Below are 24,488 nucleotides of genomic sequence, written 5' to 3' on the forward strand. Positions count from 1 at the left end.
GGTTGAACTAGTTTACACTCCCATCAACAGTGTAAAAGCGTTCCTATTTCTCCACATCCTCTCCAGGACCTGTTGTTTCCTGACTTTTTAATGATTGACATTCTAACTGGTATGAGATGGTATCTCACTGTGGCAAAACCTCCTAACTTTTAGATTCCCTGAGTAACTGTTAATCCCACCTCCTGTCACTCCCATAATACAGTTTATAAATCCATTATTTCCCATAAGTATATTTATGCACAGATTTTTAATTTCAAAGTATTAATACTCCCTAATACTAGGAAGTATTAACCATTGTCACTATTTTAACAGTAACATTCAAAGAGCTTTCTAATTCTGTTCTTAATTCTCATTCTACCTAGAAGGATTAAATAGCTGCTCAAGCAAAAACAAGCTCAAGATGATGCTTCTGCAAAGCTCTGCAAAGGTAACCAAGTTCACTCATCATTACTTTAAACTTCATCTCAAACTCTGCTCAGCTACAGCTCTCTTATCCCAAAATAAATGGATCATATTCCATCTTATCCCAAGAAAAACTACCACCAAAAAAAAAAAAAATCACTAGAAATGAAAAAATTTCTTACTTACCAGTTCAACTTTTGGGCCAAGACCTTCAAAAATTTTATGAGCTTCTTCTGCTTTTTTCTAGAGATAAAGACATTGTTGTATCATATAATTAAAAATTACATTATCTAAGTGCAAAATCATTATTTAGAAATATTTATCTAAGACTAATCTATAGATGAACTTATCCTTATTTCCAAATATCCTTCTTCTACATGACAGGCTGAAATATGCTCCAGTTATTTTTTATTTTTTCTTAATTTGTAGTTACAATGATAGAAAACTCTGAAATTGTATTTTCATAGCTTTCCTCACCAAATTCAGTCAAAACTTAACATTTGTATTGGAAGCAATGCCTGAAGAACTGGTAAGTTTTTAAAAAGCAAATAATTATATTAAAAAACTGGAGAGAGGGAATGAAAATTCACTATTAGAAATAAATCCCCCAAACATTCTACATACTTTAACTCATATCATCTTTAATAGAAACTTAAAGCAATAAAATACCATAAAATGGCCACTCTTTACTGTGGTAAGCCACATTGATCTCTTTGAAGAAAAGCTGTTAATGAGCTAATTTTCTAGTTACAAGGAATCCTTAGTAATAGATGAACAACAAAGAAAACCGCTAATTTGAATTATTCAAAGTGCTCAGTAGTTAAAAAATGCTGAATTATATGTATTTGTAACATGCTATTTCCTTTTTTTTTTTTTTTTTTTTTTTTTTTTGAGACAGGGTCTCACTCTGTCACCCAGGCTGGAACACAATGGCACGATCATAGCTCACTGGAGCCCCAACTTCCTGGACTCAAATAATGCCCCCATCTCAGTCTCCCAAAGCTCTGGGATTACAGGTGTGAGCCACAGCACCCAGTTGCTGTTTTCAAAAGTAAAATAATCTAGACCAAAGTGTTACCTAGCAGAAATCTTCCCTTGCTAAGATTAATCTATCAATACTTTGGCAACAAAAATTTTAACTTAAGACCCTCATATGTTCGTATTACAATTTGTATTCTAAGTCTACAGATAGAAGTAAATAATTCTTCAACATACGTTCGGTATGTTCTATGTGCAAAGCACTCACTAGACACTAAGAAAATAATGAGTAAGATAAGCCTTCCCGCCATAGGAAGATGAGGGGTCTTGAAAGTCTTCCTAGAGAAAATGATACTTGAACTGGGGCTTGAGGTAACAGTGTGCTCAGCAGAAAAGACAAAACACGGGGCCACCTGACAGCAGGGGCAACATAGCAGGGTAAAGACATTACTAACAAGGGAACATCCAAAACCTCTTCTGGTGGGATATTACTAAGAAAAGAGTATGGGGCAAGGGCCAGACAGGTAAGCATGTAAGCATCAATAAAGGCTTGGGCTATTCTGTATAAAGTGGGAAATCATCAAAAGGTTCTATTTGGAGAATCACTAAATGGGATGAAAATATGAAAGATGGGTTAAAAAGAAAAGACTGAAGCATGAGACTCAATAACTATGTGAGAGATGAAGGCTCAAATTAAGCTAATGATAAAGGTAGAGGAAAGAAGCGCAAGACCAGACCAATATTCAGGAGGTGGGACTAACGCTCTTCATTGATTACCTCAACATACATGAAGTGGCAAAGAGAGAGAACTGGATAATTCCTAGGATGCTGGCCTAGATGACCAGAGGTGCTGGCACAGAATATACTTCCTACCATCACCCTTTTCTTTCTTCTGATGTCACATTCTCTTGCAAATCAACCCATCAAAATATAAAGAAGGCAGGTCACGGTGGCTCACGCCTGTAATACCAACACCTTGGGAGGCCTAGGCAGGTGGATCACTTGAGGCCAGGAGTTCAAGACCAGCCTGCTAACATGGCGAAACCCCATCTCTACTAAAAATGCAAAAATTAGCCAGGCACGGTGGCATGTGCCTATAATCCCAGCTACTTGGGAGGCTGAGGCGGGAGAATCACTTGAACCCGGGAGGTGGAGGTTGTAGTGAGCCAAGATCATGCCACTGCACTCCAGCCTGGGCAACAGAACAAGGGTCCGTCTCAAAAAAAAAAAAAAAATACACACACACACACACACATACACACACACAAGATATTCTGCAAATTTCTCTAGTACAGCCCAACAATCACTTTTCTATACGTATTATTCTTCTGAAATTAGAATATTTACAAATATTTTTGGAACTTACAACTGATAGGGTAATATCAAATTGAACTGTTAAAAATAGTCTGTTTAGAGACTAAACAAACTTAGACTGAAATTTAACTATGATGCAAGTCAACTTTTCTCAGGAAGTCAACTTTAAAATTAACACTTTGGGGCAGTTTTCTTCCTCCCACTACCTTTCTAAATAAAAGAAATGGTCCCTCGATCTCTTAAGCCACACTTGGCTTAATTCCAACTAGTGTAGACTGCTGCCACCCAAGAAATAAGAGGGAGGTGTACTTCTGTAATTACCCCATTCCTCCTTGCCTATGGCACTGAAACAGATAGGCTTATTCATTAAAAAATGCTAAAGAGGCAGGGAGGTCCTTTCAAAAGGCAGCATATTGGGGCAGAAAAAGCCTTGGGGAGTACATATGAGAAAGCCTGGGTTCCAGGCCCACTGTGCTCTCCTCCTCCCCTCTGGGAGCTCCCTCCCTGTTACAATTCTGAAACTGCACAGGTACATGTATAAAACATACATAAGAAAGAAAAGATGAGGCGAGGCATGGGGGCTCACATATGTAAGCTCAATACTTTCGGAGACTGAGGCAGGTGGATCGCTTGAAGCCAGCAGTTTAAGACCTGGACAACATAGCGAGACCCTGTCTGTTAGAAAGAAAAGAAGGAATAAAAGAAAAGAGGCCTGGTGCAGCGGCTGACGCCTGTAATCCCAACACTTTGGGAGGCCAAGATTGGTAGATGACTTGAGCCCAGGAGTTCAAGACCAGCCTGGCCAACACGGCGAAACCCCGTCTCTACTAAAAATACAAAAATTAGCTGAGTGTGGTGGCTCACGCCTGTAATCCCAGTTACTTGGGAGGCTGAGGTAGGAGAATTGCTTGAACCTGGGAGGTGGAGGTTGCAGTGAGCTGAGATTGCGCCACAGCACTCCAGCCTCGGGGACAAAGCAAAACTCTGTCTCAAAAAAAATAAAAAAGAAAAGAAAAGAAGGAAAGGAAAGGGAGGAGAAGAGGGAGAGGGAGAAAAGAAAGGAGAGGGTGGAGAAGAAAAATGAAAGAAAAATAAAAGAAAAAAGGAAAAGAAAGATGACTTCTATAGTTGCTGTGGGTTAGAAACAGTCTTCAGCGTAGGAAGGCAAGTCTAATACTAAAACAGATTTCAGATTTGGTTTTCTTCATAAAATGAACAACAAACCAAATGTGGAAATGTTAAAACAGAAAGAAGAGGTGCAAAAGGAGTTTTCAAGTTTTGCTAATGTGCACCAAGAAACACTATACTAATTAATAAAAACATCTATATATAAAAATTAAACACCAATTGAATTCTCTATTAGATCAGATCTTGTTCAATAGTATTCAGTCCTCAAATCCCAGTGAGGCAACCACAGAATTCATTAATAGTGTAAGACAAGGCTCATTAATAAATCCATTAATAATTATTACCAAATCCAATTTATTTGAAAAATAATTCATACTAAAAAAGAAACATTTTATAAAACTTAAAAAAAAAAAACTATCAAATCTCCATTGGTATCACCACTAATGCCTACTTATTTTATCCCTGAGGTCACAGTCACAAACTGGCCATGGAGCCCATGAGCCCACAAAAGTGTTTTGCAGCTATGCAGAGGACTTTTTTTTTTTTTTTTAACAAATCAGAGATTTCACATAAAACCCCATTATTTTGGGCTTTTCTTAAACAAGGGAGCAACTGTATATCCTGGGCCACAGCCCCCAACTTAGGCATGGTCACCTCCTTCCCTTCCTTTATTGGATTTATCTTCATGTAGACTGCTGTGGCCATACAATAAATTGGACCAATGTTGAACTCAGCCAAGAAAATAATATTAATTGCCCATATTTTTACCTGCCCATAACACCATTACCATAAGTGTATTTCTGATGACTCTATCTACTTGATACATGTATATCTAAATCCAAGATCATTCCTATAAATGTGTATTTATTTATTTATTCAGCTTTTAAGTTCAGAAGTACATGTGCATAAATATTTATTAATTCACAGTTGCTTTACTTAAGGTCAATTTCCTTTCGGCTGTGGACTACTATAAAGTTACAGACTGTATGTGTAAGATAGACTGACAGATGAATCCACACACTACAAATCAAATCAATCAAAACAACAATCCCAAATTTTACCTGATGATCACGCCTTTAGCTAAAAAGCCTATTCTATGCCACGGTACAAAGCATATTATCATTTTTTGCACTGTGGACTTCTGGAAGCCCACTGTTAAACAGACACTTTCTTCATGTTGAGGTAAAATCAGTTTCCCTCTAACTGCTAATTCCTGGGCCATATTCTGGCCAAAACTAACTTTGATATTACAAAAATGATTCATAGAATTCATGCCTGGTTTTTCCGAATCCATGAATATTTTTAATTAAGAGTATGAAAGTAGGCCGGGCGCGGTGGCTCACGCTTGTAATCCCAGCACTTTGGGAGGCCGAGGCGGGCAGATCACGAGGTCAGGAGATCGAGACCACGGTGAAACCCCGTCTCTACTAAAAAAAATACAAAAAAATTAGCCGGGCGTGTTGGCGGGCGCCTGTAGTCCCAGCTACTCGGAGAGGCTGAGGCAGGAGAATGGCGTGAACCCGGGAGGCGGAGCTTGCAGTGAGCCGAGACTGCGCCACTGCACTCCAGCCTGGGTGACAGAGCGAGGCTCCATCTCAAAAAAAAAAAAAAAAAAAAAAAAAAAAAAGAGTATGAAAGTAAACCTAAAAAAGCAAAGTCTACCTAAAGGTCAAAATCTACCTAGGACTTTGTTTTTTTTGAGACTTGAGTTTCGGTCTGTTGTCTAGGCTGGAGTGAAGTGGCTCAATCTCGGCTCACTACAACCTCTGCCTCCCAGGTTCAACCGATTCTCCTGCCTCAGCCTCTCGAGTAGCTGGGACTACAGGCATGCGCCACCACGCCTGGCTAATTTTTGTATTTTTAGTAGAGACAGGGTTTCTCCATGTTGGCCAGGCTGGTCTTGAACTCCTGACCTCAAGTGATCTAATCGCCTCAGCCTCCCAAAGTACTGGGATTATGGGCGTGAGCCACCATGCCCCGCCTTGAACTTTTTAACTGAAGTTCAAACCACAGCCCAACTATCGACTATGAACTAATGCTGATAAGAAAGTTCATTTCCACATGCAATGACCTATCTTTACTGAAATGTTATCAGTAGTCAGCATTAAACATCATTTATTAAGTGAAAAATTGCAGAAGGGTTGTTTTGTATTATATGCTACCAAACTTCCTTGCCAGTATTCATATAATAGGAGACTCAGCTGACAAAATTTCACTGATTAAATATTTATAAAATATATAATGTAAAATGAAATATTACATAATTTAAGGCACAACTGTAAACTTTCTTTCAATTGATAAGGAAAAAAACACCAAGCTTCAGTCAGCCACAGTTTATGAACATTCAAAATTGTAAGAGAAATCAGATTTTAATAAAGTTAAAATTATACCAGGATACATTAAAAACTGAAAAGGGCAGAGTCAAGTGGGGTTAAAGGCCTGTGCTGCCGGAAATAGTATGAGCTTACCCGATTCTCATCATAAATAATTTGGACAATACTGCGGTGTTTCTGCTCCACAGGAGGAGGGGACACAGGCTTCTCAGGCTCAGGAGGTTTAGCTGCCTCTTCTTCAAGCTGTTGCTAAGAGATCCAGAAAGAAAGAGTCAAGCATGTGCTGCACACCACACCCAGCAGTGATTAACTGCTGGAGATAACACAGGCTACTAAGCTTTGCTTGCAGATTCTGTAGGGTAACCAATTAATCCACGAAGGTCTCATGGACCAAGAGCTCAAAGAGAATTAATCAGATTTATTTCATAACCAAACAACACAAATTTTCATAAGATAGAGAGTTAAAAAAAAAAAAATACTAAGAGGAAGCATCCTTTAAGATTTTAATTCTGGGCCGGGTGCAGTGGCTCACGCCTGTAATCCCAGCACTTTGGGAGGCCGAGGCAGGTGGATCACCTGAGGTCAGGAGTTCGAGACCAGCCTGATCAACATGGAAAAACCCCATCTCTACTAAAAATACAAAATTAGCTGGGCATGGTGGTGCATGCCTGTAATCCCAGCTACTCGGAAGGCTGAGGCAGGAGAATCACTTGAACCCGGGAGGTGGAGGTTGCAGTGAGTCGAGATCACAGCACTGCACTCCAGCCTGGGCAACAAGAGCAAAACTCCATCTCAAAAAAAAAAAAGATTTTAATTCTGACAAACTTAAAGCAAAATAATAAGAGAAGTTAAATTTAATGAAGGTACTCTACATACCTCTATCACAATGGCCTTTGACAGCACTGAAAAAACACTTATATGTTATAGATACACAGTATACATTAATATTTGCTGGGCAGAATATGGTAGAAAGGAGTTCAAGGGTTAATCCTTAACTCAGCATGGCACCAAGCCACCCTCAACACCCAATCTTCATGTGTTACAGTGCTCCGGTCAAAGGGCAATCAACAAAACTACAAAAATATAGACTATTCGTGTGTGCAAGTATAAAGAAAAAGCTAACTGTATTAGCGTGCCTGGGTTTGAGCCTCAGGGTCACCCTTTACAGGTGGTGTGATCCTAGGAACGCTTCTGGGTCCTTAGGTCAATCTTTTTTTTTTTTTTTTTTGAGATGGAGTCTTGCTCTGTCACCAAGGCTAGAGTGCAATGGCGCTCACTGCAACCCCCGCCTCCAGGGTTCAAGCGATTCTCCTGCCTCAGCCTCCTGAGTAGCTGGGATTACAGGCGGCCACCACCATGCCCGGCTAATTTTTGTATTTTTTTAGTAGAGACAGGGATTTACCATGTTGGTCAGGATGGTCTCGAACTCCTGACCTCAGGTGATCCACCCACCTTGGCCTCTCAAAGTGCCGGGATTACCACTGTGAGCCACCACGCCTGGCTCCCTGAAGTCAATATTAAGCAAACACCTAAACTACTCATAAATAAGGTAGGGATAATAATACTACCTATCATACAGCTTTTTAAAAGACTAAATGACTTAACATATATATAAAGCATATTACAACTATAAATTGTAAATATTACTGAGTATTACCAGTGAAGCAAGCAGGGACTTGTCTGCTTTGTCCACTGCTTTTTTTCAACACCTAAACCAGTGCCTGATACCTAGTTAATGCTTTAAAAATATCCACATGAATAAATTTAGCATAAGTCCACTGCCTAAGATGATAAAAGAAAAATTAGGTAAAGACAAATTAAGGTTAAGTCTAGTATAGCCTATAGGAAAAAATTATCTATACTACTAAATAAGACTGATAGGCCGGGTGCAATGGCTCACATCTGTAATCCCAGCACTTTGGGAGGCCGAGACGGTGGATCACTTGAGCCCAGGAGTTCAAGACCAGCCTGGCCAACATGGTGAAATTCCTTCTCTATTAAAGATACAAAAAATTAGCTCGGCATAGTGGTGCAAGCCTGTAACTCCAGCTACTCAGGAGGCCGAGGCAGAAGAATCACTTGAACCAGGAGGCGGAGGTTGCAGTGAGCCAAGATCGCACCATTGCACTCCAGCCTGGGCGACAGGGGGAGACTCCATCTCAAAAAAAATAAATAAATAAGAGTGATAGTCAAAGCTCCCAGTACTGTAAATCAGACCATGCCCAAATGAAAGCATAAAAATCCACCAAGAAGGAGTTTCTGAACCTATTCTGGCTCAGGAGGCTGCCTGATTCGAAAAAAATTTTAAAAATAATAATAATAAATAGCCACTAAGAGAGTCTAAACTGTAAGGAACATTTCCACCTTGGAATTATAGGTACTCTTGCAGTCTGTTATCTGCACAAGCAAAAGAAAGATATTTGAAATTCTGAGATCATTTTTATGGTAAAGAGTTCTTCAATGATTCCCTTTCTTTCCTGCTTAGAGGGCCTTCTTTTAGAATCCTTGTTAAGGAATAAACAAATCACACTTTGTTCTTAGTACCCAAATAGCCCTGGGACAAAACCATTACAATTCAACGGCTAAAAGCAAACACACACACACACACACACACACACACACACACACACACCCCTACTCCCTCCTCACCTGTTTGTTTTTGTTTTGTTTTTGTTTTTTGAGACAGAGTCTCACTCTTTTTGCCCAGGCTGGAGTGCAGTGGCACAACCTCAGCTCACTGCAACCTCTACCTCCCGGGTTCAGGTGATTCTCCTGCCTCAGCCTCCCAAGTACAGTAGCTGGGATTACAGGCGCCCACCACCACGCCCAGCTAATTTTTTGTATTTTTAGTAGAGGTGGGGTTTCGCCATGTTGGCCAGGCTGGTCTCGAACTCCTGACCTCAGGTGATCCAGCCTGCCTTGACCTCCAAGTGCTGGGATTATAGGTTGAGCCACCGAGACTGGCCCTGTTTGTTCTTTTACATTAACTTTACAATGTATTTGCCATGTTTTAAAAATAAATTTAATTGGAATTTTAATGAAATTGTATGAGACATGATTTAGTGCAAGATGAACACACATTATTATTACTGTTTCCATCCAGCTATGGCATATTTCTTTGTTTTCTCTAGTTGTCCTTTATATCTCTCAATAAAATTTGTGGCTCTGGTACATTTCATAATAATCATACATTATATTTCATTATTTCTAATTATTATAATGGACTACATGTACATTTACTATGTACCAGATATTATGCAATATATTCATTATCTAAATCCATAAAACAATCATGTGATTTAGTTGGTGTTATTACTAGATTATTACCATTGTACAAGTAAAGAAAATAAAGACAAAAGAAAGAAAAGAAGAGACTCAGCAAAATCAAACCAATAAAGACTTAATTAGAATTGTTGGGCATATAATAAAAATTTAATACAACTCAATGAAAACAAAAAAAAATTTTTTTAAATGACCAGGCAGATTTGAGAAGGAGCCAAACAGAAATTCCAGAAATAAAAACATAATTGTTGAAATTGAAGACAGATTTGACAGCAGATTACATATAATTGAAAAGGAAAATGTAAACTGGAAGACAGGCTGAAGAAATTGCTCTGAATGAAGCCCAAAGAAGTAAAAAATAAGAAAGAGAAACAAGAGACATGGAAGACAAGAGTGATAAGATGTTACAACTAACAGGAATTTCCTAAGTAGAACAAGAAACTATTAGAAAGGTTTTGTAAAAAAAGATAATGGCTTGGAATTTTCCCAAAGTGATGTAAAACTCCACCCTTCATATTCAGGAATTTCAAGTTGGACAGATTTAAAAGGAAAAAAAAAAAAAAAAACACCTAAATGTTTCATCATAAAAATAACAGAACCCCGAAGAAAAGAGTATATTGAAAACAACCTGAGAGAAAATTCACATTATCCATGAAAGAATACGGATTTAGACCAAGAGCTAATGTCTTAAAAATGGAAGCAAGAAGACAATGCACTAAGAAAAAATAATCACATACCAAATTAATATATCTTTTAATAAACAGGCCAAATATAAGACAATATTTAAGTCATAAAAACCAAAACAAACACTGAATTTGCCAACTAAGAGACCTTCACTAAAGGAAATTCTAAGAGATGTTCTTCAGTAGAAGGGTGTTCCCCTAGATGGAAGACTTGAGTTACAGGAAGAAATGGTGAGCACGTAAGAAGACAAATATGTGGGTAAACATAAATGAACACTGACTATACAACACGCAGTTTCCAGGGGACTAAGAATAAGATGAGAAGCAAAACTACAAAACTTCTAAAAATAATATAGCAAAACTACCTTAATAACCCCAGGGGGTTTTCATATAAAACCTAAAATTCTGTTCACCAAAAAAAACACTATCAGAATCAAAGACCCAAATATAAGGGTAAAACTATAAAATTTGTAGAAGAAAACATAGGTATAAATCTGTGACTGTGAATTAGGCAATGGTTCTTAGATACAACACCAAATGCAAGAGTGACAAAAGGAAAAAACAAACTGGACTTCAACAAAATTCAAAACTTTTGTACATCAAAGGATACTATCAGGAAAGTGAAAAGAACCCACAGATCAAGAGAAAATATCTATTAAGTCATACATCTGATGAGGAACTAATGTCCAGAATATGTAAAGAATTCTTAGAACAACAAAAAGACAATCCAATTAAATAATGAACAAACAATCCAAATGAACATTTCTCTAAAAAGAGATACAAATGGCCAATCAGCACATGAAAAGATGCTCAACATCATTAGTCATTAAGGATATGCAAATGAAAACTACAACTAGATACCACTTCACATCTCCAAGGATGGCTATTTTTTTTAAAAAAGGAAAATAACAGATGTTGGCAAGGAGGTAGGAAAAAATGGAACCTCCATACACTGCTGGTAAGAATATAAAATGGTACAGAGACTTTGGAAAACAGTTTTGAAGTTCTTCAAAAATTTAAACATAGATTTACCATATGCCCACTCCTAGATATATAAAGAAAATTGTAAAAATACGACCACACAAAAATGAGTACATGAATCTCATCACAATACATTATTAATCATAGTCAAAAAATGAACACAACTCAAATATCCATCAACTAATGAATGGATAAACAAAACATAGTATACTCATGCAATGAGATTCAGGCATAAAAAGTAACAAGGTGCTGAGACAAGATACAACATGGATGAATCAGGACAACACGCTAAATAAATGAAGCCAAATACAAAAGGTCACATATGATTCTGTTTTTTCTGGTATTTGGCATATGCTAGTCCATAGAGACAGAGAATAGACTAGTGGTTGCCAGGGGCTGGGGAAAGGGGGAAATGGGGAGTAACTGCTAGTAAGTATGGAGTTTCTTTTTGAAATGATAAAAATGTTCTAGAATTAGAGAGTGGTGATAGCTGTACAACTTTATGAATACATTAAAAGCACTTAAAGCATCTATAGTCCCAGCTACTCGGGAGGCTGTTGCAGGAGAATCGCTTGAACCTGGGAGGCAGAGGATGCAGCGAGCCAAGATCGCACCACTGCACTCCAGCCTCGGTGACAGAGTGAGACTCCAAATCTGGAAAAAAAAAAAAATGCACTAAAATGCACTTAGTGTACACTTAGAGTGAATACAGGGCTAAAAGTGAAGTGACAGGCCACAAACTAGGCAAATCTTCTATACAGATATCTGACAAGGGACTTCAGGAAATCCTAAAAATTCCAATGACAAAATAGGAGACTACAGACAAAAGACTTGAACAATGCACATAAGGAACCCAAATAACCCATAAACAAATGAAAATAAGCTCAGCCTCCTTCCAAACCACAGAGAAGACTATTTCACATCCAACTGAAAAACCGGTATCAAGTAAAGGCAAAAATGTGTACAAACCAGTACTCACATAAGCTGCCAGTGGGAATGAAAATGGTATTACTTCTTAGCAAATTTGGTATCATCTATTAAATAGTTCACTGTACATAATCTTGGGCCAAGCACTGCCATTCCTGGGCACAGGCCCTAGAAAATCTCTACATGTGAACCAAAAACCAGCATCATTGTATGGAATAGAAAAAGAAAATCAAAAATAGAATGGACAAACAAATTTCACTCTCTACAATCATATAATCAGACAGTGCAGCAAGGAAAATGAATGAATGTAAGAAAACCACAATAGTAGCAAAAAAACAGCAAGTCAGAATATATAAGGCATGATTCCTTTTATGTAAAGTTTTAAAATATGGAAAACTCAAAAATATCTTCTGTAAGGAGACAAACACATTCTTAGAATATATTAAGCAAAGACATTTACTTGTTTCTTTTTCAGTTTAAGGATCTGCTGTTCTACTTTTGCAATTTCTCGATCTACACGATCCATACTCTGTATTAACTCTTCCTTTGAAAGTTTTGAAGGTGAAGCATTTTGATCATCTCCACATGGTTGCCCCGAAATTGGAGAGGATGGAGCTTCATGTTTGCCTCCGAATGCTGGATCCTTTAGAGAATAAAACCAAGAAAAACAATTTATTTCTCACTAATAGAGTCCAGATTGCCTTAAATGAAAAAGTCAGTTTTAAACCACAGCAGAGCCATATGTACTATGTGTCTAATGAAACTTTTAGTAGTAACTTTCATATTCACATACATGCAAATTCTCACCTCACTTTTATAGTTTAGATATACCATGTACTATTTTGAAGACCCTAAAAGCTATACAAAGTGAGGTGAGTTAGTGTTGATCAGCCTCTAGTATAACAATACTGAAATTATACAGAATTTATAAGTAAATAATGCAATCATGACAAAGGAAGATACCAGCTTCTCAGCCATTTCCTTGCAATGGCTCTTCAAATGGTCTGAACAACTGGCTGGGAAATAGTATTATTCCAGGTAAAACCTGTGTGTCCACCCAACTTAACAACTATAACATGGCCAAGTGTTCCTATCAAAAGTTTTCAGGCTCTCCAAACCAAAACTGAGGTACACAAGTCAGAGAAGTGACCTAGGAAATTCAGTTGCTACTATCTCTAGGCCTACTTTCATAAAGCCCACACTACAGCATACATAACATTTCCTTAGCCAAAAACATCCCATTGCGCCTCCAAATCAGCAGAGCTGTAGCAGAATGACAGCCCCTTCACCCAAAATCCACTACCCTCCAACACACATCCACATACACCCTATTATTTTCCAGTCTGCTGTAAAGACACGAGCAATATTATAAAACAGATAAATTTTAGAGTACTAATTTTACTTAGACTGTGAGAAACCTACAATGAGGGTAGTTCACAGGATTACAGAAGCCTAAAATGTATTAAATAATGATTAAGGAACTGTGAAAAGTCAATAGTTCTGAGTCAAGAATGCATACAGGAGATAACTGGACAGTTGCTTCAAAACACCTTAGCACAGATATTTCAGCTAATATACACTGATGAAAAGCCTCATATTCTGTAATAGTATGCACTGAATCTAAGAGGCCTCTCCTGGGAAAATAAGATTATGGCTATACCCTAAAACCTGTACGATTCTGTAAGGAAAGCACCAATAAAAGCAATAACAACTCTAATAGACTTAACAGAATTAAAGCTCCAGTATCCTTTGCATCTGGCATGCAGTCAATCTTTGGCAGCTTTAAGCCCTAGAGTTTACGATTCCCCTCTTAAGATGTAAATCCTTGAGGTCACTGGCTTCCAAAATAAACCAGTATGTTTCATCTAAATAAAATATCAGTGGCCAGGCACGGTGGCTCATGCCTGTAATCCCAGTACTTTGGGATGCTGAAGCAGACAGATCACAAGGTCAGGAGTTCGAGACCAGCCTGACCAACATGGTGAAACCCCATCTCTACTAAAAAATACAAAAATTAGCTGGGCGTGGTGGTGGGCACTTGTAGTCCCAGCTACTCGGGAGGCTGAGGCAGGAGAATGGCTTGAACCTAGGAGACAGAAGTTGCAGTGAGCCGAAGTTGCAGTGTCACTCCAGCATGGGTGACAGCGAGACTCCGTCTCAAAAAAAAGAAAAAAAAATCAGATTTGGTGTATAACCATCTTTATCAACCTTTTTTTCTCCCCTTCCCTCCTTTATCAGCGTTAAAAAAAATACAAGAAAATTTGTCTTCACATTGTCTTTTCAATGCTCGAATCTTCACTAACACTGTGAAAAGCACAACAGTTCTTAAATTTACTAAACCAGCTACTACTTGCACTAAATGAAAACTAAATGCAGAATGTTTAAATATTTTTAAGTCTTCATGTGTTGTGAAGCCTTTTTCTTTCATTATGAGATGGTGTACTCCTGAGAACTTAGAAATGTTAATGCATAAAGAAAGATCTTTGGTGAACCACCAGGACTTTCATGATACATTAATATCATTCTCCCACTATATGCATATGAGCAAATTTGTGTTACAGAAACATATATAATAGCAAAAGAGATTATATTTTGATTCAGCAGACTTCAAAAGTGCTCCTCAGGTGATTCTGATGCATGCCCAAAGAATTAATATTACAAATGAATATTTTCCACTGACTTCCTTTCTAAATATTAAATAACAAGAAACCAAATCCTCAAGTGCCTACTTATATAACAGGAATAGGATGGTGGATCAAAACAGACAAGATATCTGCCTTCATGAACCTTACAATCTTGGCTTGAAACAGCCAGATACCAATCCTGAAGAAAAAGAATTAGATTCTTACCTCATATCTTACATCAAAAAAAAAGCCAAGTAATAGCAAACATTTATAAGAGGCTTATTAGCAAATCACAAAAAGCCTCAAGTTAAAAAAAAAAAAAAAAAGGATTCACACTATCTTGGGTTCAGGAAGGCCAAAAGCAAAAGATATAAAAGACATTAGTTATTAAAAAAGAGAGATTGATGGATAAAATAAAAAACAATCTTCCGGCCGGGTGCGGTGGCTCACGCTTGTAATCCCAGCACTTTGGGAGGCCGAGGCGGGCGATCATGAGGTCAGGAGATCGAGACCACGGTGAAACCCCGTCTCTACTAAAAATACAAAAAATTAGCTGGGCGTGGTGGCGGGCGCCTGTAGTCCCAGCTACTCGGAGAGGCTGAGGCAGGAGAATGGCGTGAACCCGGGAGGCAGAGCTTGCAGTGAGCTGAGATTGCGCCACTGCACTCCAGCCTGGGCGACAGAGCAAGACTCCGTCTCAAAAAAAAAAAATAACACTCTTCCGCTGGGCACGATGGCTCACACCTGTAATCCCAGCACTTTGGGAGGCCGAGGCGGGCAGATCACTCAAGGTCAGGAGTTCGAGACCAGCCTAGACAACATGGTAAAACCCCATCTCTACTAAAAATACAAAAATCAGCCAGGTGTGGTGGTGTGAGCCTGTAATCCCAGCTACTTGGGAGGCTGAGGCAGAAGAATGGCTTGAACCCGGGAGGCGGAGGTTGCAGTGAGCACAGATGGCACCACTGCACTCCAAACTGGGTGACAGAAGAAGACTCTGTCTCAAAAAAAAAAAAAAAAAAAAAAAAAAAAAAAAAAAAAACCACACACACAAAAACACAATCGTCTGCTTATCAAAACAGTAATAATAAATTAAAAAGGTAAATGATTAAATAGGAAAACCATTTGCAAAACATGCACTCTAACAACTCAATATAAAATAAACCAACAGAAAAATGGACAACATATATGAAAAAACAATTTACAAAACAGGAAAAACAACCAATAAACAAATAAAAAATGTTAAATTTTACTAACAAATAAGTGTAAGTTAAAAACAATCATTCATCAAATTAACAATCTTTTTGTTAAACAATAGACATGTGGTGTCAGTAAGGATAAAAAAGAAGTGGGTACCTTTATTTATTTTTATTTTTATTTTTTGAGATGAAGTCTCACTCTTGTCCCCCAGGCTGGAGGGCAATGGCGCAATCTCAGCTCACGGCAACCTCTGCCTCCCAGGTTCAAGCGATTCTCTTGCCTCAGCCTCCCGAGTAGCTGGGATTACAGGCGCTTGCCACCACGCCCGGCTGATTTTTGTATTTTTAGTAGAGACGGGGTTTCATCATGTTGGCCAGGCTGGTCTCGAACTCCTGACCTCTGGTGATCCACCCGCCTCGGCCTCCCAAAGTGCTGGGATTACAGGCATGAGCCACCGCGCCCGGCCAAGAAGCGGGTACCTTTATACACTGCTGTCAGGAGTTAAGAACTGGCCCTACTCTTTTGCAGGACAATCTGGAAATACCTACTGTACCTTAAAAATCAACCTGGTCTGTAATTAGTCATCCTAAAAGAAATCTACCTTAAGGAAATAAGTAATAATGTATACAAATAATCAACCTAAATAATGTATGGGCCAGCTGCAGTGGCTCACGCCTATAATCCCAGCACATGGGGAGGCCAAGGCAGGCAGATCACCTGAGGTCAGGAGTACGAGACCAGCCTGGCCAACATGGTGAAACCTCATCTCCACTAAAAATACAAAAATTAGCTGAACTTGGTGGCGTGAGCCTGTAGTCCCAGCTACTCAGGAGGCTGAGGCAGGAGAATTGCTGGGAGGTATAGGTTGCAGTAAGCCAAGATCGCACCACTGCACTCCACCCTGGGCAACAAAGTGAGACTCCGTCTCAAAAAAAAAAACAATGCATGTCACAACACCGTACTTCTGAACAAACAGGTAACCTAAATGTATGACGATTGATTAAATAAATAACTTTGTTTAATCAATGAACTTTATTTATTCATATGTGGAATACTAAGTAGCCACTAACAATACAGTTGTAAACTTACTGGCACAAAAAGAAGCTAAGCACGTATTTAAGCAAAAGTAAACAGAATGTACAAAGTGAGCACATTAAAATATTCATACGGGCTGACTCTGGACACACTGCCTATGGGTTAGCCCTGTTCCACAAGGAGCAGCAAAAACAAACGAACAAAAAAAAACATAAAATTAAATAAAATTAAAATTAAAATAATACACATACAAATGGGGAAGAATCAACATGAAAATGTTAATAACTTTTAAGTGGTAAACTATAGGTAATTTTTTCTTTCAAGCTTATTTAACTCTTCTATAAATGATATACCTAGGCTTAACATTTAAAAAAAATCTAACAAATGTTAGTTCTTTTTAAATCCTTACTTCTGGAGGTGGGCAGTTGGGAGAGAATGGGGAGAGGGAGACGGAAGGAGAAGTATTAGTTAGTAGTAGTAGTCATGGTTTACACTTTAGAGGAAAAAAGGCAGGACTAGAATCAGGGGTCCTGGGTTAATTCCAACTCAGGAGGTACTACCTAGGTCACTTAATTTTTCTGAACATCCAGTTTCTCAACTATAACATGGAAATGGGTCACACTACAACACAACACATCCCATTTTAATGAATGAGTTTTTAAGACACTTTTCTGCTAAAAAACAAAATTCTATAGTTATAAATTACATTTGTGGTAATGCATTCAGCCATGGAAGATGACCTTTATTCACTATATTTTTAAATTTCTTTTTTTTAATGCAGCAGAACATTTCTTATAAACCCCACAGACTACTGTATGATAAAGATATTTCACACGATAAGGTGGGTCACAAAACACCTAGAAGCTTAGCTAATTTCTAGCTTACGGCAAAGAATTTTTCCCCATCCAACTATTTTGAAAAATTTCAAATTTACTTGAAAGTTGAAGGAACAGTATAATGGACACTCATTTATTCTTCATCTAGATTCACCAGTAGTTAACATTTTCACATATTTGCTTTCTGTGTGTGTCTGTGTGTGTCTGGGTGTTTGTGTGTGTGTGTGTGTGTGTGTGTGTGTGTATGTATAACTTCATTTTAGCTGAACTATTTGCAAATAAACTGCAGATACATTTACTAATCTTTTAAATTACTCTTCATTGCATAAAAACTCAGAAAATGTGTGGGTACTTATTTATCTGCTATCAGGGAAGAAAGGGCAATTAGGCATAAAGGTTAATAAACACAGAAAAAAGATCTGATGGCAGTAAAAACATTTTAAACTTCAGTATGCTTTAAAAAAAGAAAAACTGAAACAAAAAGACACTGGGAAAAATATTAGCATATGTTGGTAAAAAGGTTAACACTTTACTGTTAAGAGTTTTTGAAATTAATTTATTCTTTCTATGACAAATATTTATTCTATATCTACCAAGTGTCAGGCATGTCCTAATCTGCAGAATTAATAATAAGCAAAGCAGAGAGTTGAGAAACGTAAACATAGGCTGGGCGCGGTGGCTCACGCCTGTAATCCCAGCACTTTGGGAGGCCGAGGTGGGCGGATCACAAGGTCAGGAGTTCAAGAGACCAGCCTGGCCAACATGGTGAAACCCTGTCTCTACTAAAAATACAAAAATTAGCTGGGCATGGTGGTGCATCCCTGTAATCCCAGCTACTCAGGAGGCTGAGGCAGGAAAATTGCTGGAACCAGGACCCAGGAGGCAGAGGTTGCAGTGAGCCGAGATTGCGCCACTGCACTCCAGCCTGGGGTACAGAGCGAGACTCCATCTCAAAAAAAAAAAAAAGAAAAAAAAAGAAAAAGGTAAACATAGCAATAAAACAAGGACATACTACATGAGCAAACATTTCACAAAAAATGGGTAAATAAAAATAAGTGCATAGGGAAAGTTCTTAATAGAACTCGCATTGTTTGAAATGTCACAAAATATAGCTAAATATTAAAACGTGTTATCTTTGTACAGCATGGCACCTATAGCTAATAATATGTATTATATACTTAAAAATTGCTAAGAGTGGATTTTAAATGTTCTTACCACCAAAAAAATAACTATGTGAGGTGATGAATATGTTAATTAGCTTGATGTGTTTCCCAATGTATACATATATCAAAATATCACACTGTATAAATATCACCATAAATATAAATATCACCATAAATATACACAATTTTTATCCCACAATAAAACTGGGTGAGGGTCGTTATCTCCAAGTTACAGGATTACAGGTAACTTTTTTCCTCTTTATTTTCCAAGTTTTCTATAAGTATGTATTATTTATATAAATTAGGAACAATTTTCTTTTGTATAAAACTTATAAGCACAATCCAACCTTACCTGGACTTGTTTTCTCCCATATAGCAGTTAATAAACTGCTACTAAATTTAAGGGGCTTATTTAAAATTTAATTAAGATTTAACAAAACTAGTAGTCTTGAGTACCTCTAACCACATTTTATAGCTAGCAAGCCAGTAAAAAAATGCTTGAGCATTATTTAATAGAAATTCTTCTTTATGGGAGCAGTCTTCTTGGATGGTTTTCACTTACCAAAAAGGCAAAAGTGCTCACTTTAGCAGTCTGGAGCACTCATCTGTGGTTTCTAGTTTTGTTTAACAAAATTTTTACTTTCCCATACCACTAACCTTTAGAGACTGGCGTAATTGGACTTTCTTTGAGGTGCTATGCATGAATATAACTAAATAAACATTACAAACCTACAACTCTACAGGGTAAGAGAACAAATATTTACCTTTTTAGCATCTGCAGAAGCCCTCAGCCCTTCTGGCAGTGGGTGCACTAAAGGCAAAACCGCAGCACTGACACGCTGAAAATGAGAATCAGAAACCTGTTCCAGACGTGGTCGCTTCGATTCCAGTGAATCATGATCCACTGGGGATGGGCCTGGATGAAACGGTTCATAACTAGTTCTCCTTTCTTGAGGCCTAATACATACAAAGAAAATAAACACTTGAAAATTTGTAAGTGATGTACAACTCCCTGCTAACATCCCTGGTTAGACTTTGAAATAATAAATGAAAAAGTCATGCTTACATTCAAAGTGAATCCATACCCCTTCTGTTCCTACCCCCAAAGAATATATACCTCACTACACTACCATTAAACTTCTAGTCTAATTTTTAAAAAAGGTTTGAATTAGCTGGGCGTGGTAGCGGGTGCCTGTAATCCCAGCTACTTGGGGGGCTGAGGCAGGAGAATTGCTTGAACCTGGGAGGTGGAGGTTGCAGTGAGCTGAGATCGAGCCACTGCACTCCAGCCCGGGCAACAATGTGAGACTCTGTCTTAAAACAACAACAAAAAAAAGGTTTGGGGGGAGGGTTAAAAACTAATCTAGAAGTGAAAGACAAAACAAAACATTTGCAGAAAGTTTAGTTGCTGAAGAATATAAACTATTATTTTTAAATGTTAAAATGCCATAATAATTAAATTTGGGATAATATAAACCAGAAGAGCCACCATTTTTCAACCAATAATAAAAACAAGCAAGAAATAAAAATCTCCCAGCTATTGCTACATAGGAAGAGAAATGACTTCAGTTATGAGGTACCATTCAGTCTTAAAGACAAGTCTCTTGAGGAGAAATCCAACATTGCTTCTAAAACATCATCCTGGCCCCAAAAACATGTATTCTGTCTAGCTTCCCTAAATACATGACTTGAAGATCAGAATCTTTCATTTCTTTACAGGATGTATTGTTGAGTCCTGCTCGTGAGTGCTCACTAAGTTGACTTTTCATTTTCTACCAGGTGTTTACAGAGGTGATACTGTATCTCATGGCCAACCTGTAAACTAATGCTTTGCAAAGCAGTATTTCATTGAAAACAGAATCGCTGGGTTTCATATTGAGGAAAGACAATGAAATGAATGCTAAATTCTTTTTTTGTTTGTTTATTTGTTTTTTGAGGCCCAGGCTGGAGTGCCCCATCTCGGCTCACTGCAACCTCCACCTCCTAGATTCAAGTGATTCTCCTGCCTCAGCCTCCCCGGTAGCTGGGATTACAGGTGCGAGCCACCATGCCAGGCTAATTTTTGTAGAGATGAGGTCTCGCTATGTTGCCTAGGCTGGTCTCAAACTCCTGAGCTAAGCAATCCACCTGCCTCAGCCTCCCAAAGTGCCACTGCACCTGGCCTGAATGCTAAATTCCGTAAAATTATTATACTTCAAAATTTTAAATCTCATTCAACACACAGAATCCAATTATCTTAAAATTCAGAGTGACATCACAAAAAATGGTGCAGTGGGAAACTTCAGGAACAAGACAAAGATGACTGCATTCACCATTTATATTCAATACGGTATTGGAAATTACTGTCAGAGCACTAGGAAAGAAAAAGAAATAAAAGGTATCCAAATTAAAAAGAAATAAGCATTTTTATTCAAGACAACATGATTGCATATGTAGCACCCTAAAGAATCAGCAAAAAAAACTATTAGAGCTAACAAATAAGTACATCAAAGTTGCAGGATACAAAATCAACACACAAAACTCAGTTGTATTCTATACACTAGCATTAAACAATCCAAACATGAAACTTAAAAAACAATACATTTATGCTGGGTGCAGTGGCTCACGCCTGTCATCCCAGCACTTTGGGAGGCCAGGGCATGTGGATCATCTGAGGTCAGGAATTCGAGACCAGTCTGACCAACATGGAGAAAAACCCATCTCTACTAAAAAATACAAAATTAGTCGGACGTGGTGGTGCACGCCTGCAATCCCAGCTACTCGGGAGGCTGAGGCGGAAGAATCACTTGAACCTGGGAGGCAGAGGTTGCAGTGAGCCGAGATCATGCCATTACACTCCAGCATGGGCAACAGGAGCGAAACTCCGCCTCAAAAAAAGCAATACATTTATAAGAGCACCCAAAAGAACATAGCTAGGAATAAATATGACCAAGGAGGCTTACAACTTTAAACACTGAAAACCACAAAACATTGCTCAAAGAAATAAAAGACTTAATACATAGTAAGAAATCTCAAATTCATATGTTGGAAGACAATGTCATTAAATGACAATACTACACAAAGCAACCTGTGGATTCAATGTAATCTCTAACAAATGCCATTGGCTTTTTTTGCAGAAATAGAAAAACATCATAAAATTCATATGGAATCTCAAGGGATTACAAACAGCCAAACAATCTTGGTAAAGAACAAAGTTGGAAAACTCACACTCCACCTTTTAAAGCTTACTACAAAGCTATTATAATCAAAAGATTCATCCTCCACTAAGGCCAGGGGTAATCTATCCAAGTAATGCCTTAGCTGGACTTCTGCCCTCAGTTGCCCCCTCAGCTAGAACATAACCTACAAAAGCATAATTTTCAAGTATTACATTTCATTTCCAGCAACTCTGCCTCTGAGATTTATCAAAGCTAGAAGGTGAGGCATACCATACGCAGTACTGGAGAAGAAACTAAGGTACCAAGGAACAGGACAACTAAGAAAACAATGAGTATGGAATGCTCTTTTTCTATCTAGAAATCAGACTACTTCCCATTTCAGCCTGCCAATCCTTTTTAGAAGAACAAATCTACTCAGCCATAAATAAATACATAATTTAATGTATAAAATCTCAGAAATTTAAATAAACTACAAAAATCTTTGCTAAGTACAATTTAATATTAGGAGTTCTGGTAGAACTGAGCATGAAATCTCCAATTTAAATTAATGTATTTGCCTTTTAAAATTAACACCAGTAGAATGGTACACTTTGAAAACAATCTGGTAATTTCTCAAACAGTTAAATAAACATAGAGTTACCATATGACCCAGCAATTCCACTCCTAGGTATCTAACCAGCAGAAAGGAAAATATACGTACAAACAAAAACTTGTACATGAATGTTCACAGCAGAATTATTCACAATTGTCAAAAAGTAAAAATGACCAAACACCCATCAGCTGATAAAAATAAATAAACAAACTGTGGTATACAAAAAAAAAAAAAAAAAAAAACCTAACAGCAAATTTTCACATAAAGAAATCTTTGTAGGGCCCGATGCCGTGGTTCACACCTATAATCCCAAGACTTTGGAAGGCCGAGGTAAGTGGATCACTTGAGGTCAGGAGTTCGAGACCAGCCTGGCCAACAAGGCGAAAGCCCGTCTCTACAAAAAATATAAAAATTAGCCAGGTGTGGTGGCGCGTGCATGTAGTCCCAGCTACTCGGGAACCTGAGGCAGGAGAATCGCTTGAACCCAGGCAGAGGTTGCAGGGAGTCAAGATCACGCCACTGCACAACACAACAGTCTGGATGACAGGGCGAGACTCAGGCCTTAAAAAAAAAAAACAAACAAAAAACTGTAGGCTTGCAAACTTTGTGGAGTTCCCCATTTTACTGACTTTCGTCATCTTGTAACACCATCTTTAAACATCTTTAAAACAAATTAAAATTACAAAACACATTTAAATAACTATACTTTATCATTTGAATTTTAAATAATTTTAAAGCAGTCTGATTTCTTGCTAAAAGAGAATGCTCCATACTCAATGTTTTTCTTAATTTTCCTGTGCCCTGGTTGCCGGATGTAGTGGCTCACACGTTTCCCATCACTTTAGGGGGCCAAGGCAGGAGGATTGCTTGATGCTGGGAGTTTGAGACCAGTCCGGGCAACATAGCAACTCTGTCTCTACAAAAATAAAAAATTTGTCAGGCACAATGCCATGCGCCTGTAATCCAAGCTACTCAGAAGACTGAGGCAGAAGGATCACTTGAAACCAGGAGTTTGGAGACTTTGTCTCTTTAAAAAAAAAAAAAAAAAAAAAAAAAAGATGGGTTTATGGCTAACTACCAATCCTCTTACCATTGCATCCATTCTTTGTTTGGCTGGATTCAGTTATCAAGAAATTCTTAGGCCAGGTGCAGTGGCTCACACCTGTAATCCCAGCACTTTGGGAGGCCAAGGAGGGTGGATCACCTGAGGTCGAGAGCTCGAGACCAGCCTGGCCAACATGGAGAAACCCCATCTCTACTAAAAATGCAAAAAAAATTAGCCAGGTGTGGGGGCGCATGCCCGTAATCCCAGCTACTCGGGAGGCTGAGGTAGGAGAATCACTTGAATCCGGGAAGCGGAGGTTGCAGCGAGCCGAGATCGCATCATTGCACTCCAGCCTGAGCAACAAGAGCAAAATTCCATCTCAAAAAAAGAAAAAAGAAAAAAAAGAAATTCTTTCAGGTTTGTTTTGTTTTGTTTAAAACAGAGTGTCACTCTGTCTCCCAGGCTAGAGTACAGTGGTGCGATCTTGCCTCACTGCAACCTCCACCTCCTGGGTTCAAGAGATTCTCCTGCCTCAGACTCCAGAGTAGCTGGGATTATGGGCATGCGCCACCACTCCCAGTTAATTTTTATCTTTTCAGTAGAGAAAGGGTTTTGCCATGTTGGCCAGGCTGGTCTCGAACTTCTGACCTTAGGTGACATGCCTGCCTCAGCCTCCCAGAGTGCTGGGATTGCAGGTGTGAGCCACCACGCCCGGCCTCTTTCAGTTTTAGATGCTATAATTGCTCAGTGCTTTCATGTCTAAGAACATCTGCCTGTTATTTTTATTGTTAAACTGTCTGGTATAAT

General features: G+C 38.4%; 1 protein-coding gene across 30 annotated transcripts in view; it reads right to left on the reverse strand.

Moving 5' to 3' along the window:
• Nucleotides 1-24,488, reverse strand: part of NCOR1 (nuclear receptor corepressor 1) — a 186,471-nt gene that overhangs the window by 120,032 nt on the left and 41,951 nt on the right. For all 30 annotated transcript variants that reach the window (XM_063629336.1, XM_063629334.1, XM_063629330.1 and 27 more), the window contains 4 exons: nt 19,651-19,843; nt 12,489-12,671; nt 6,291-6,404; nt 589-645 (listed from right to left, as the gene is read on the reverse strand). In XM_063629336.1, coding sequence (XP_063485406.1) covers nt 589-645; nt 6,291-6,404; nt 12,489-12,671; nt 19,651-19,843 — 547 coding nt within the window. The remainder of the gene's footprint in view (nt 1-588; nt 646-6,290; nt 6,405-12,488; nt 12,672-19,650; nt 19,844-24,488) is intronic.

Source organism: Symphalangus syndactylus, chromosome 20, assembly GCF_028878055.3.
Source record: "Symphalangus syndactylus isolate Jambi chromosome 20, NHGRI_mSymSyn1-v2.1_pri, whole genome shotgun sequence".
NCBI lineage: Eukaryota > Metazoa > Chordata > Mammalia > Primates > Hylobatidae > Symphalangus > Symphalangus syndactylus.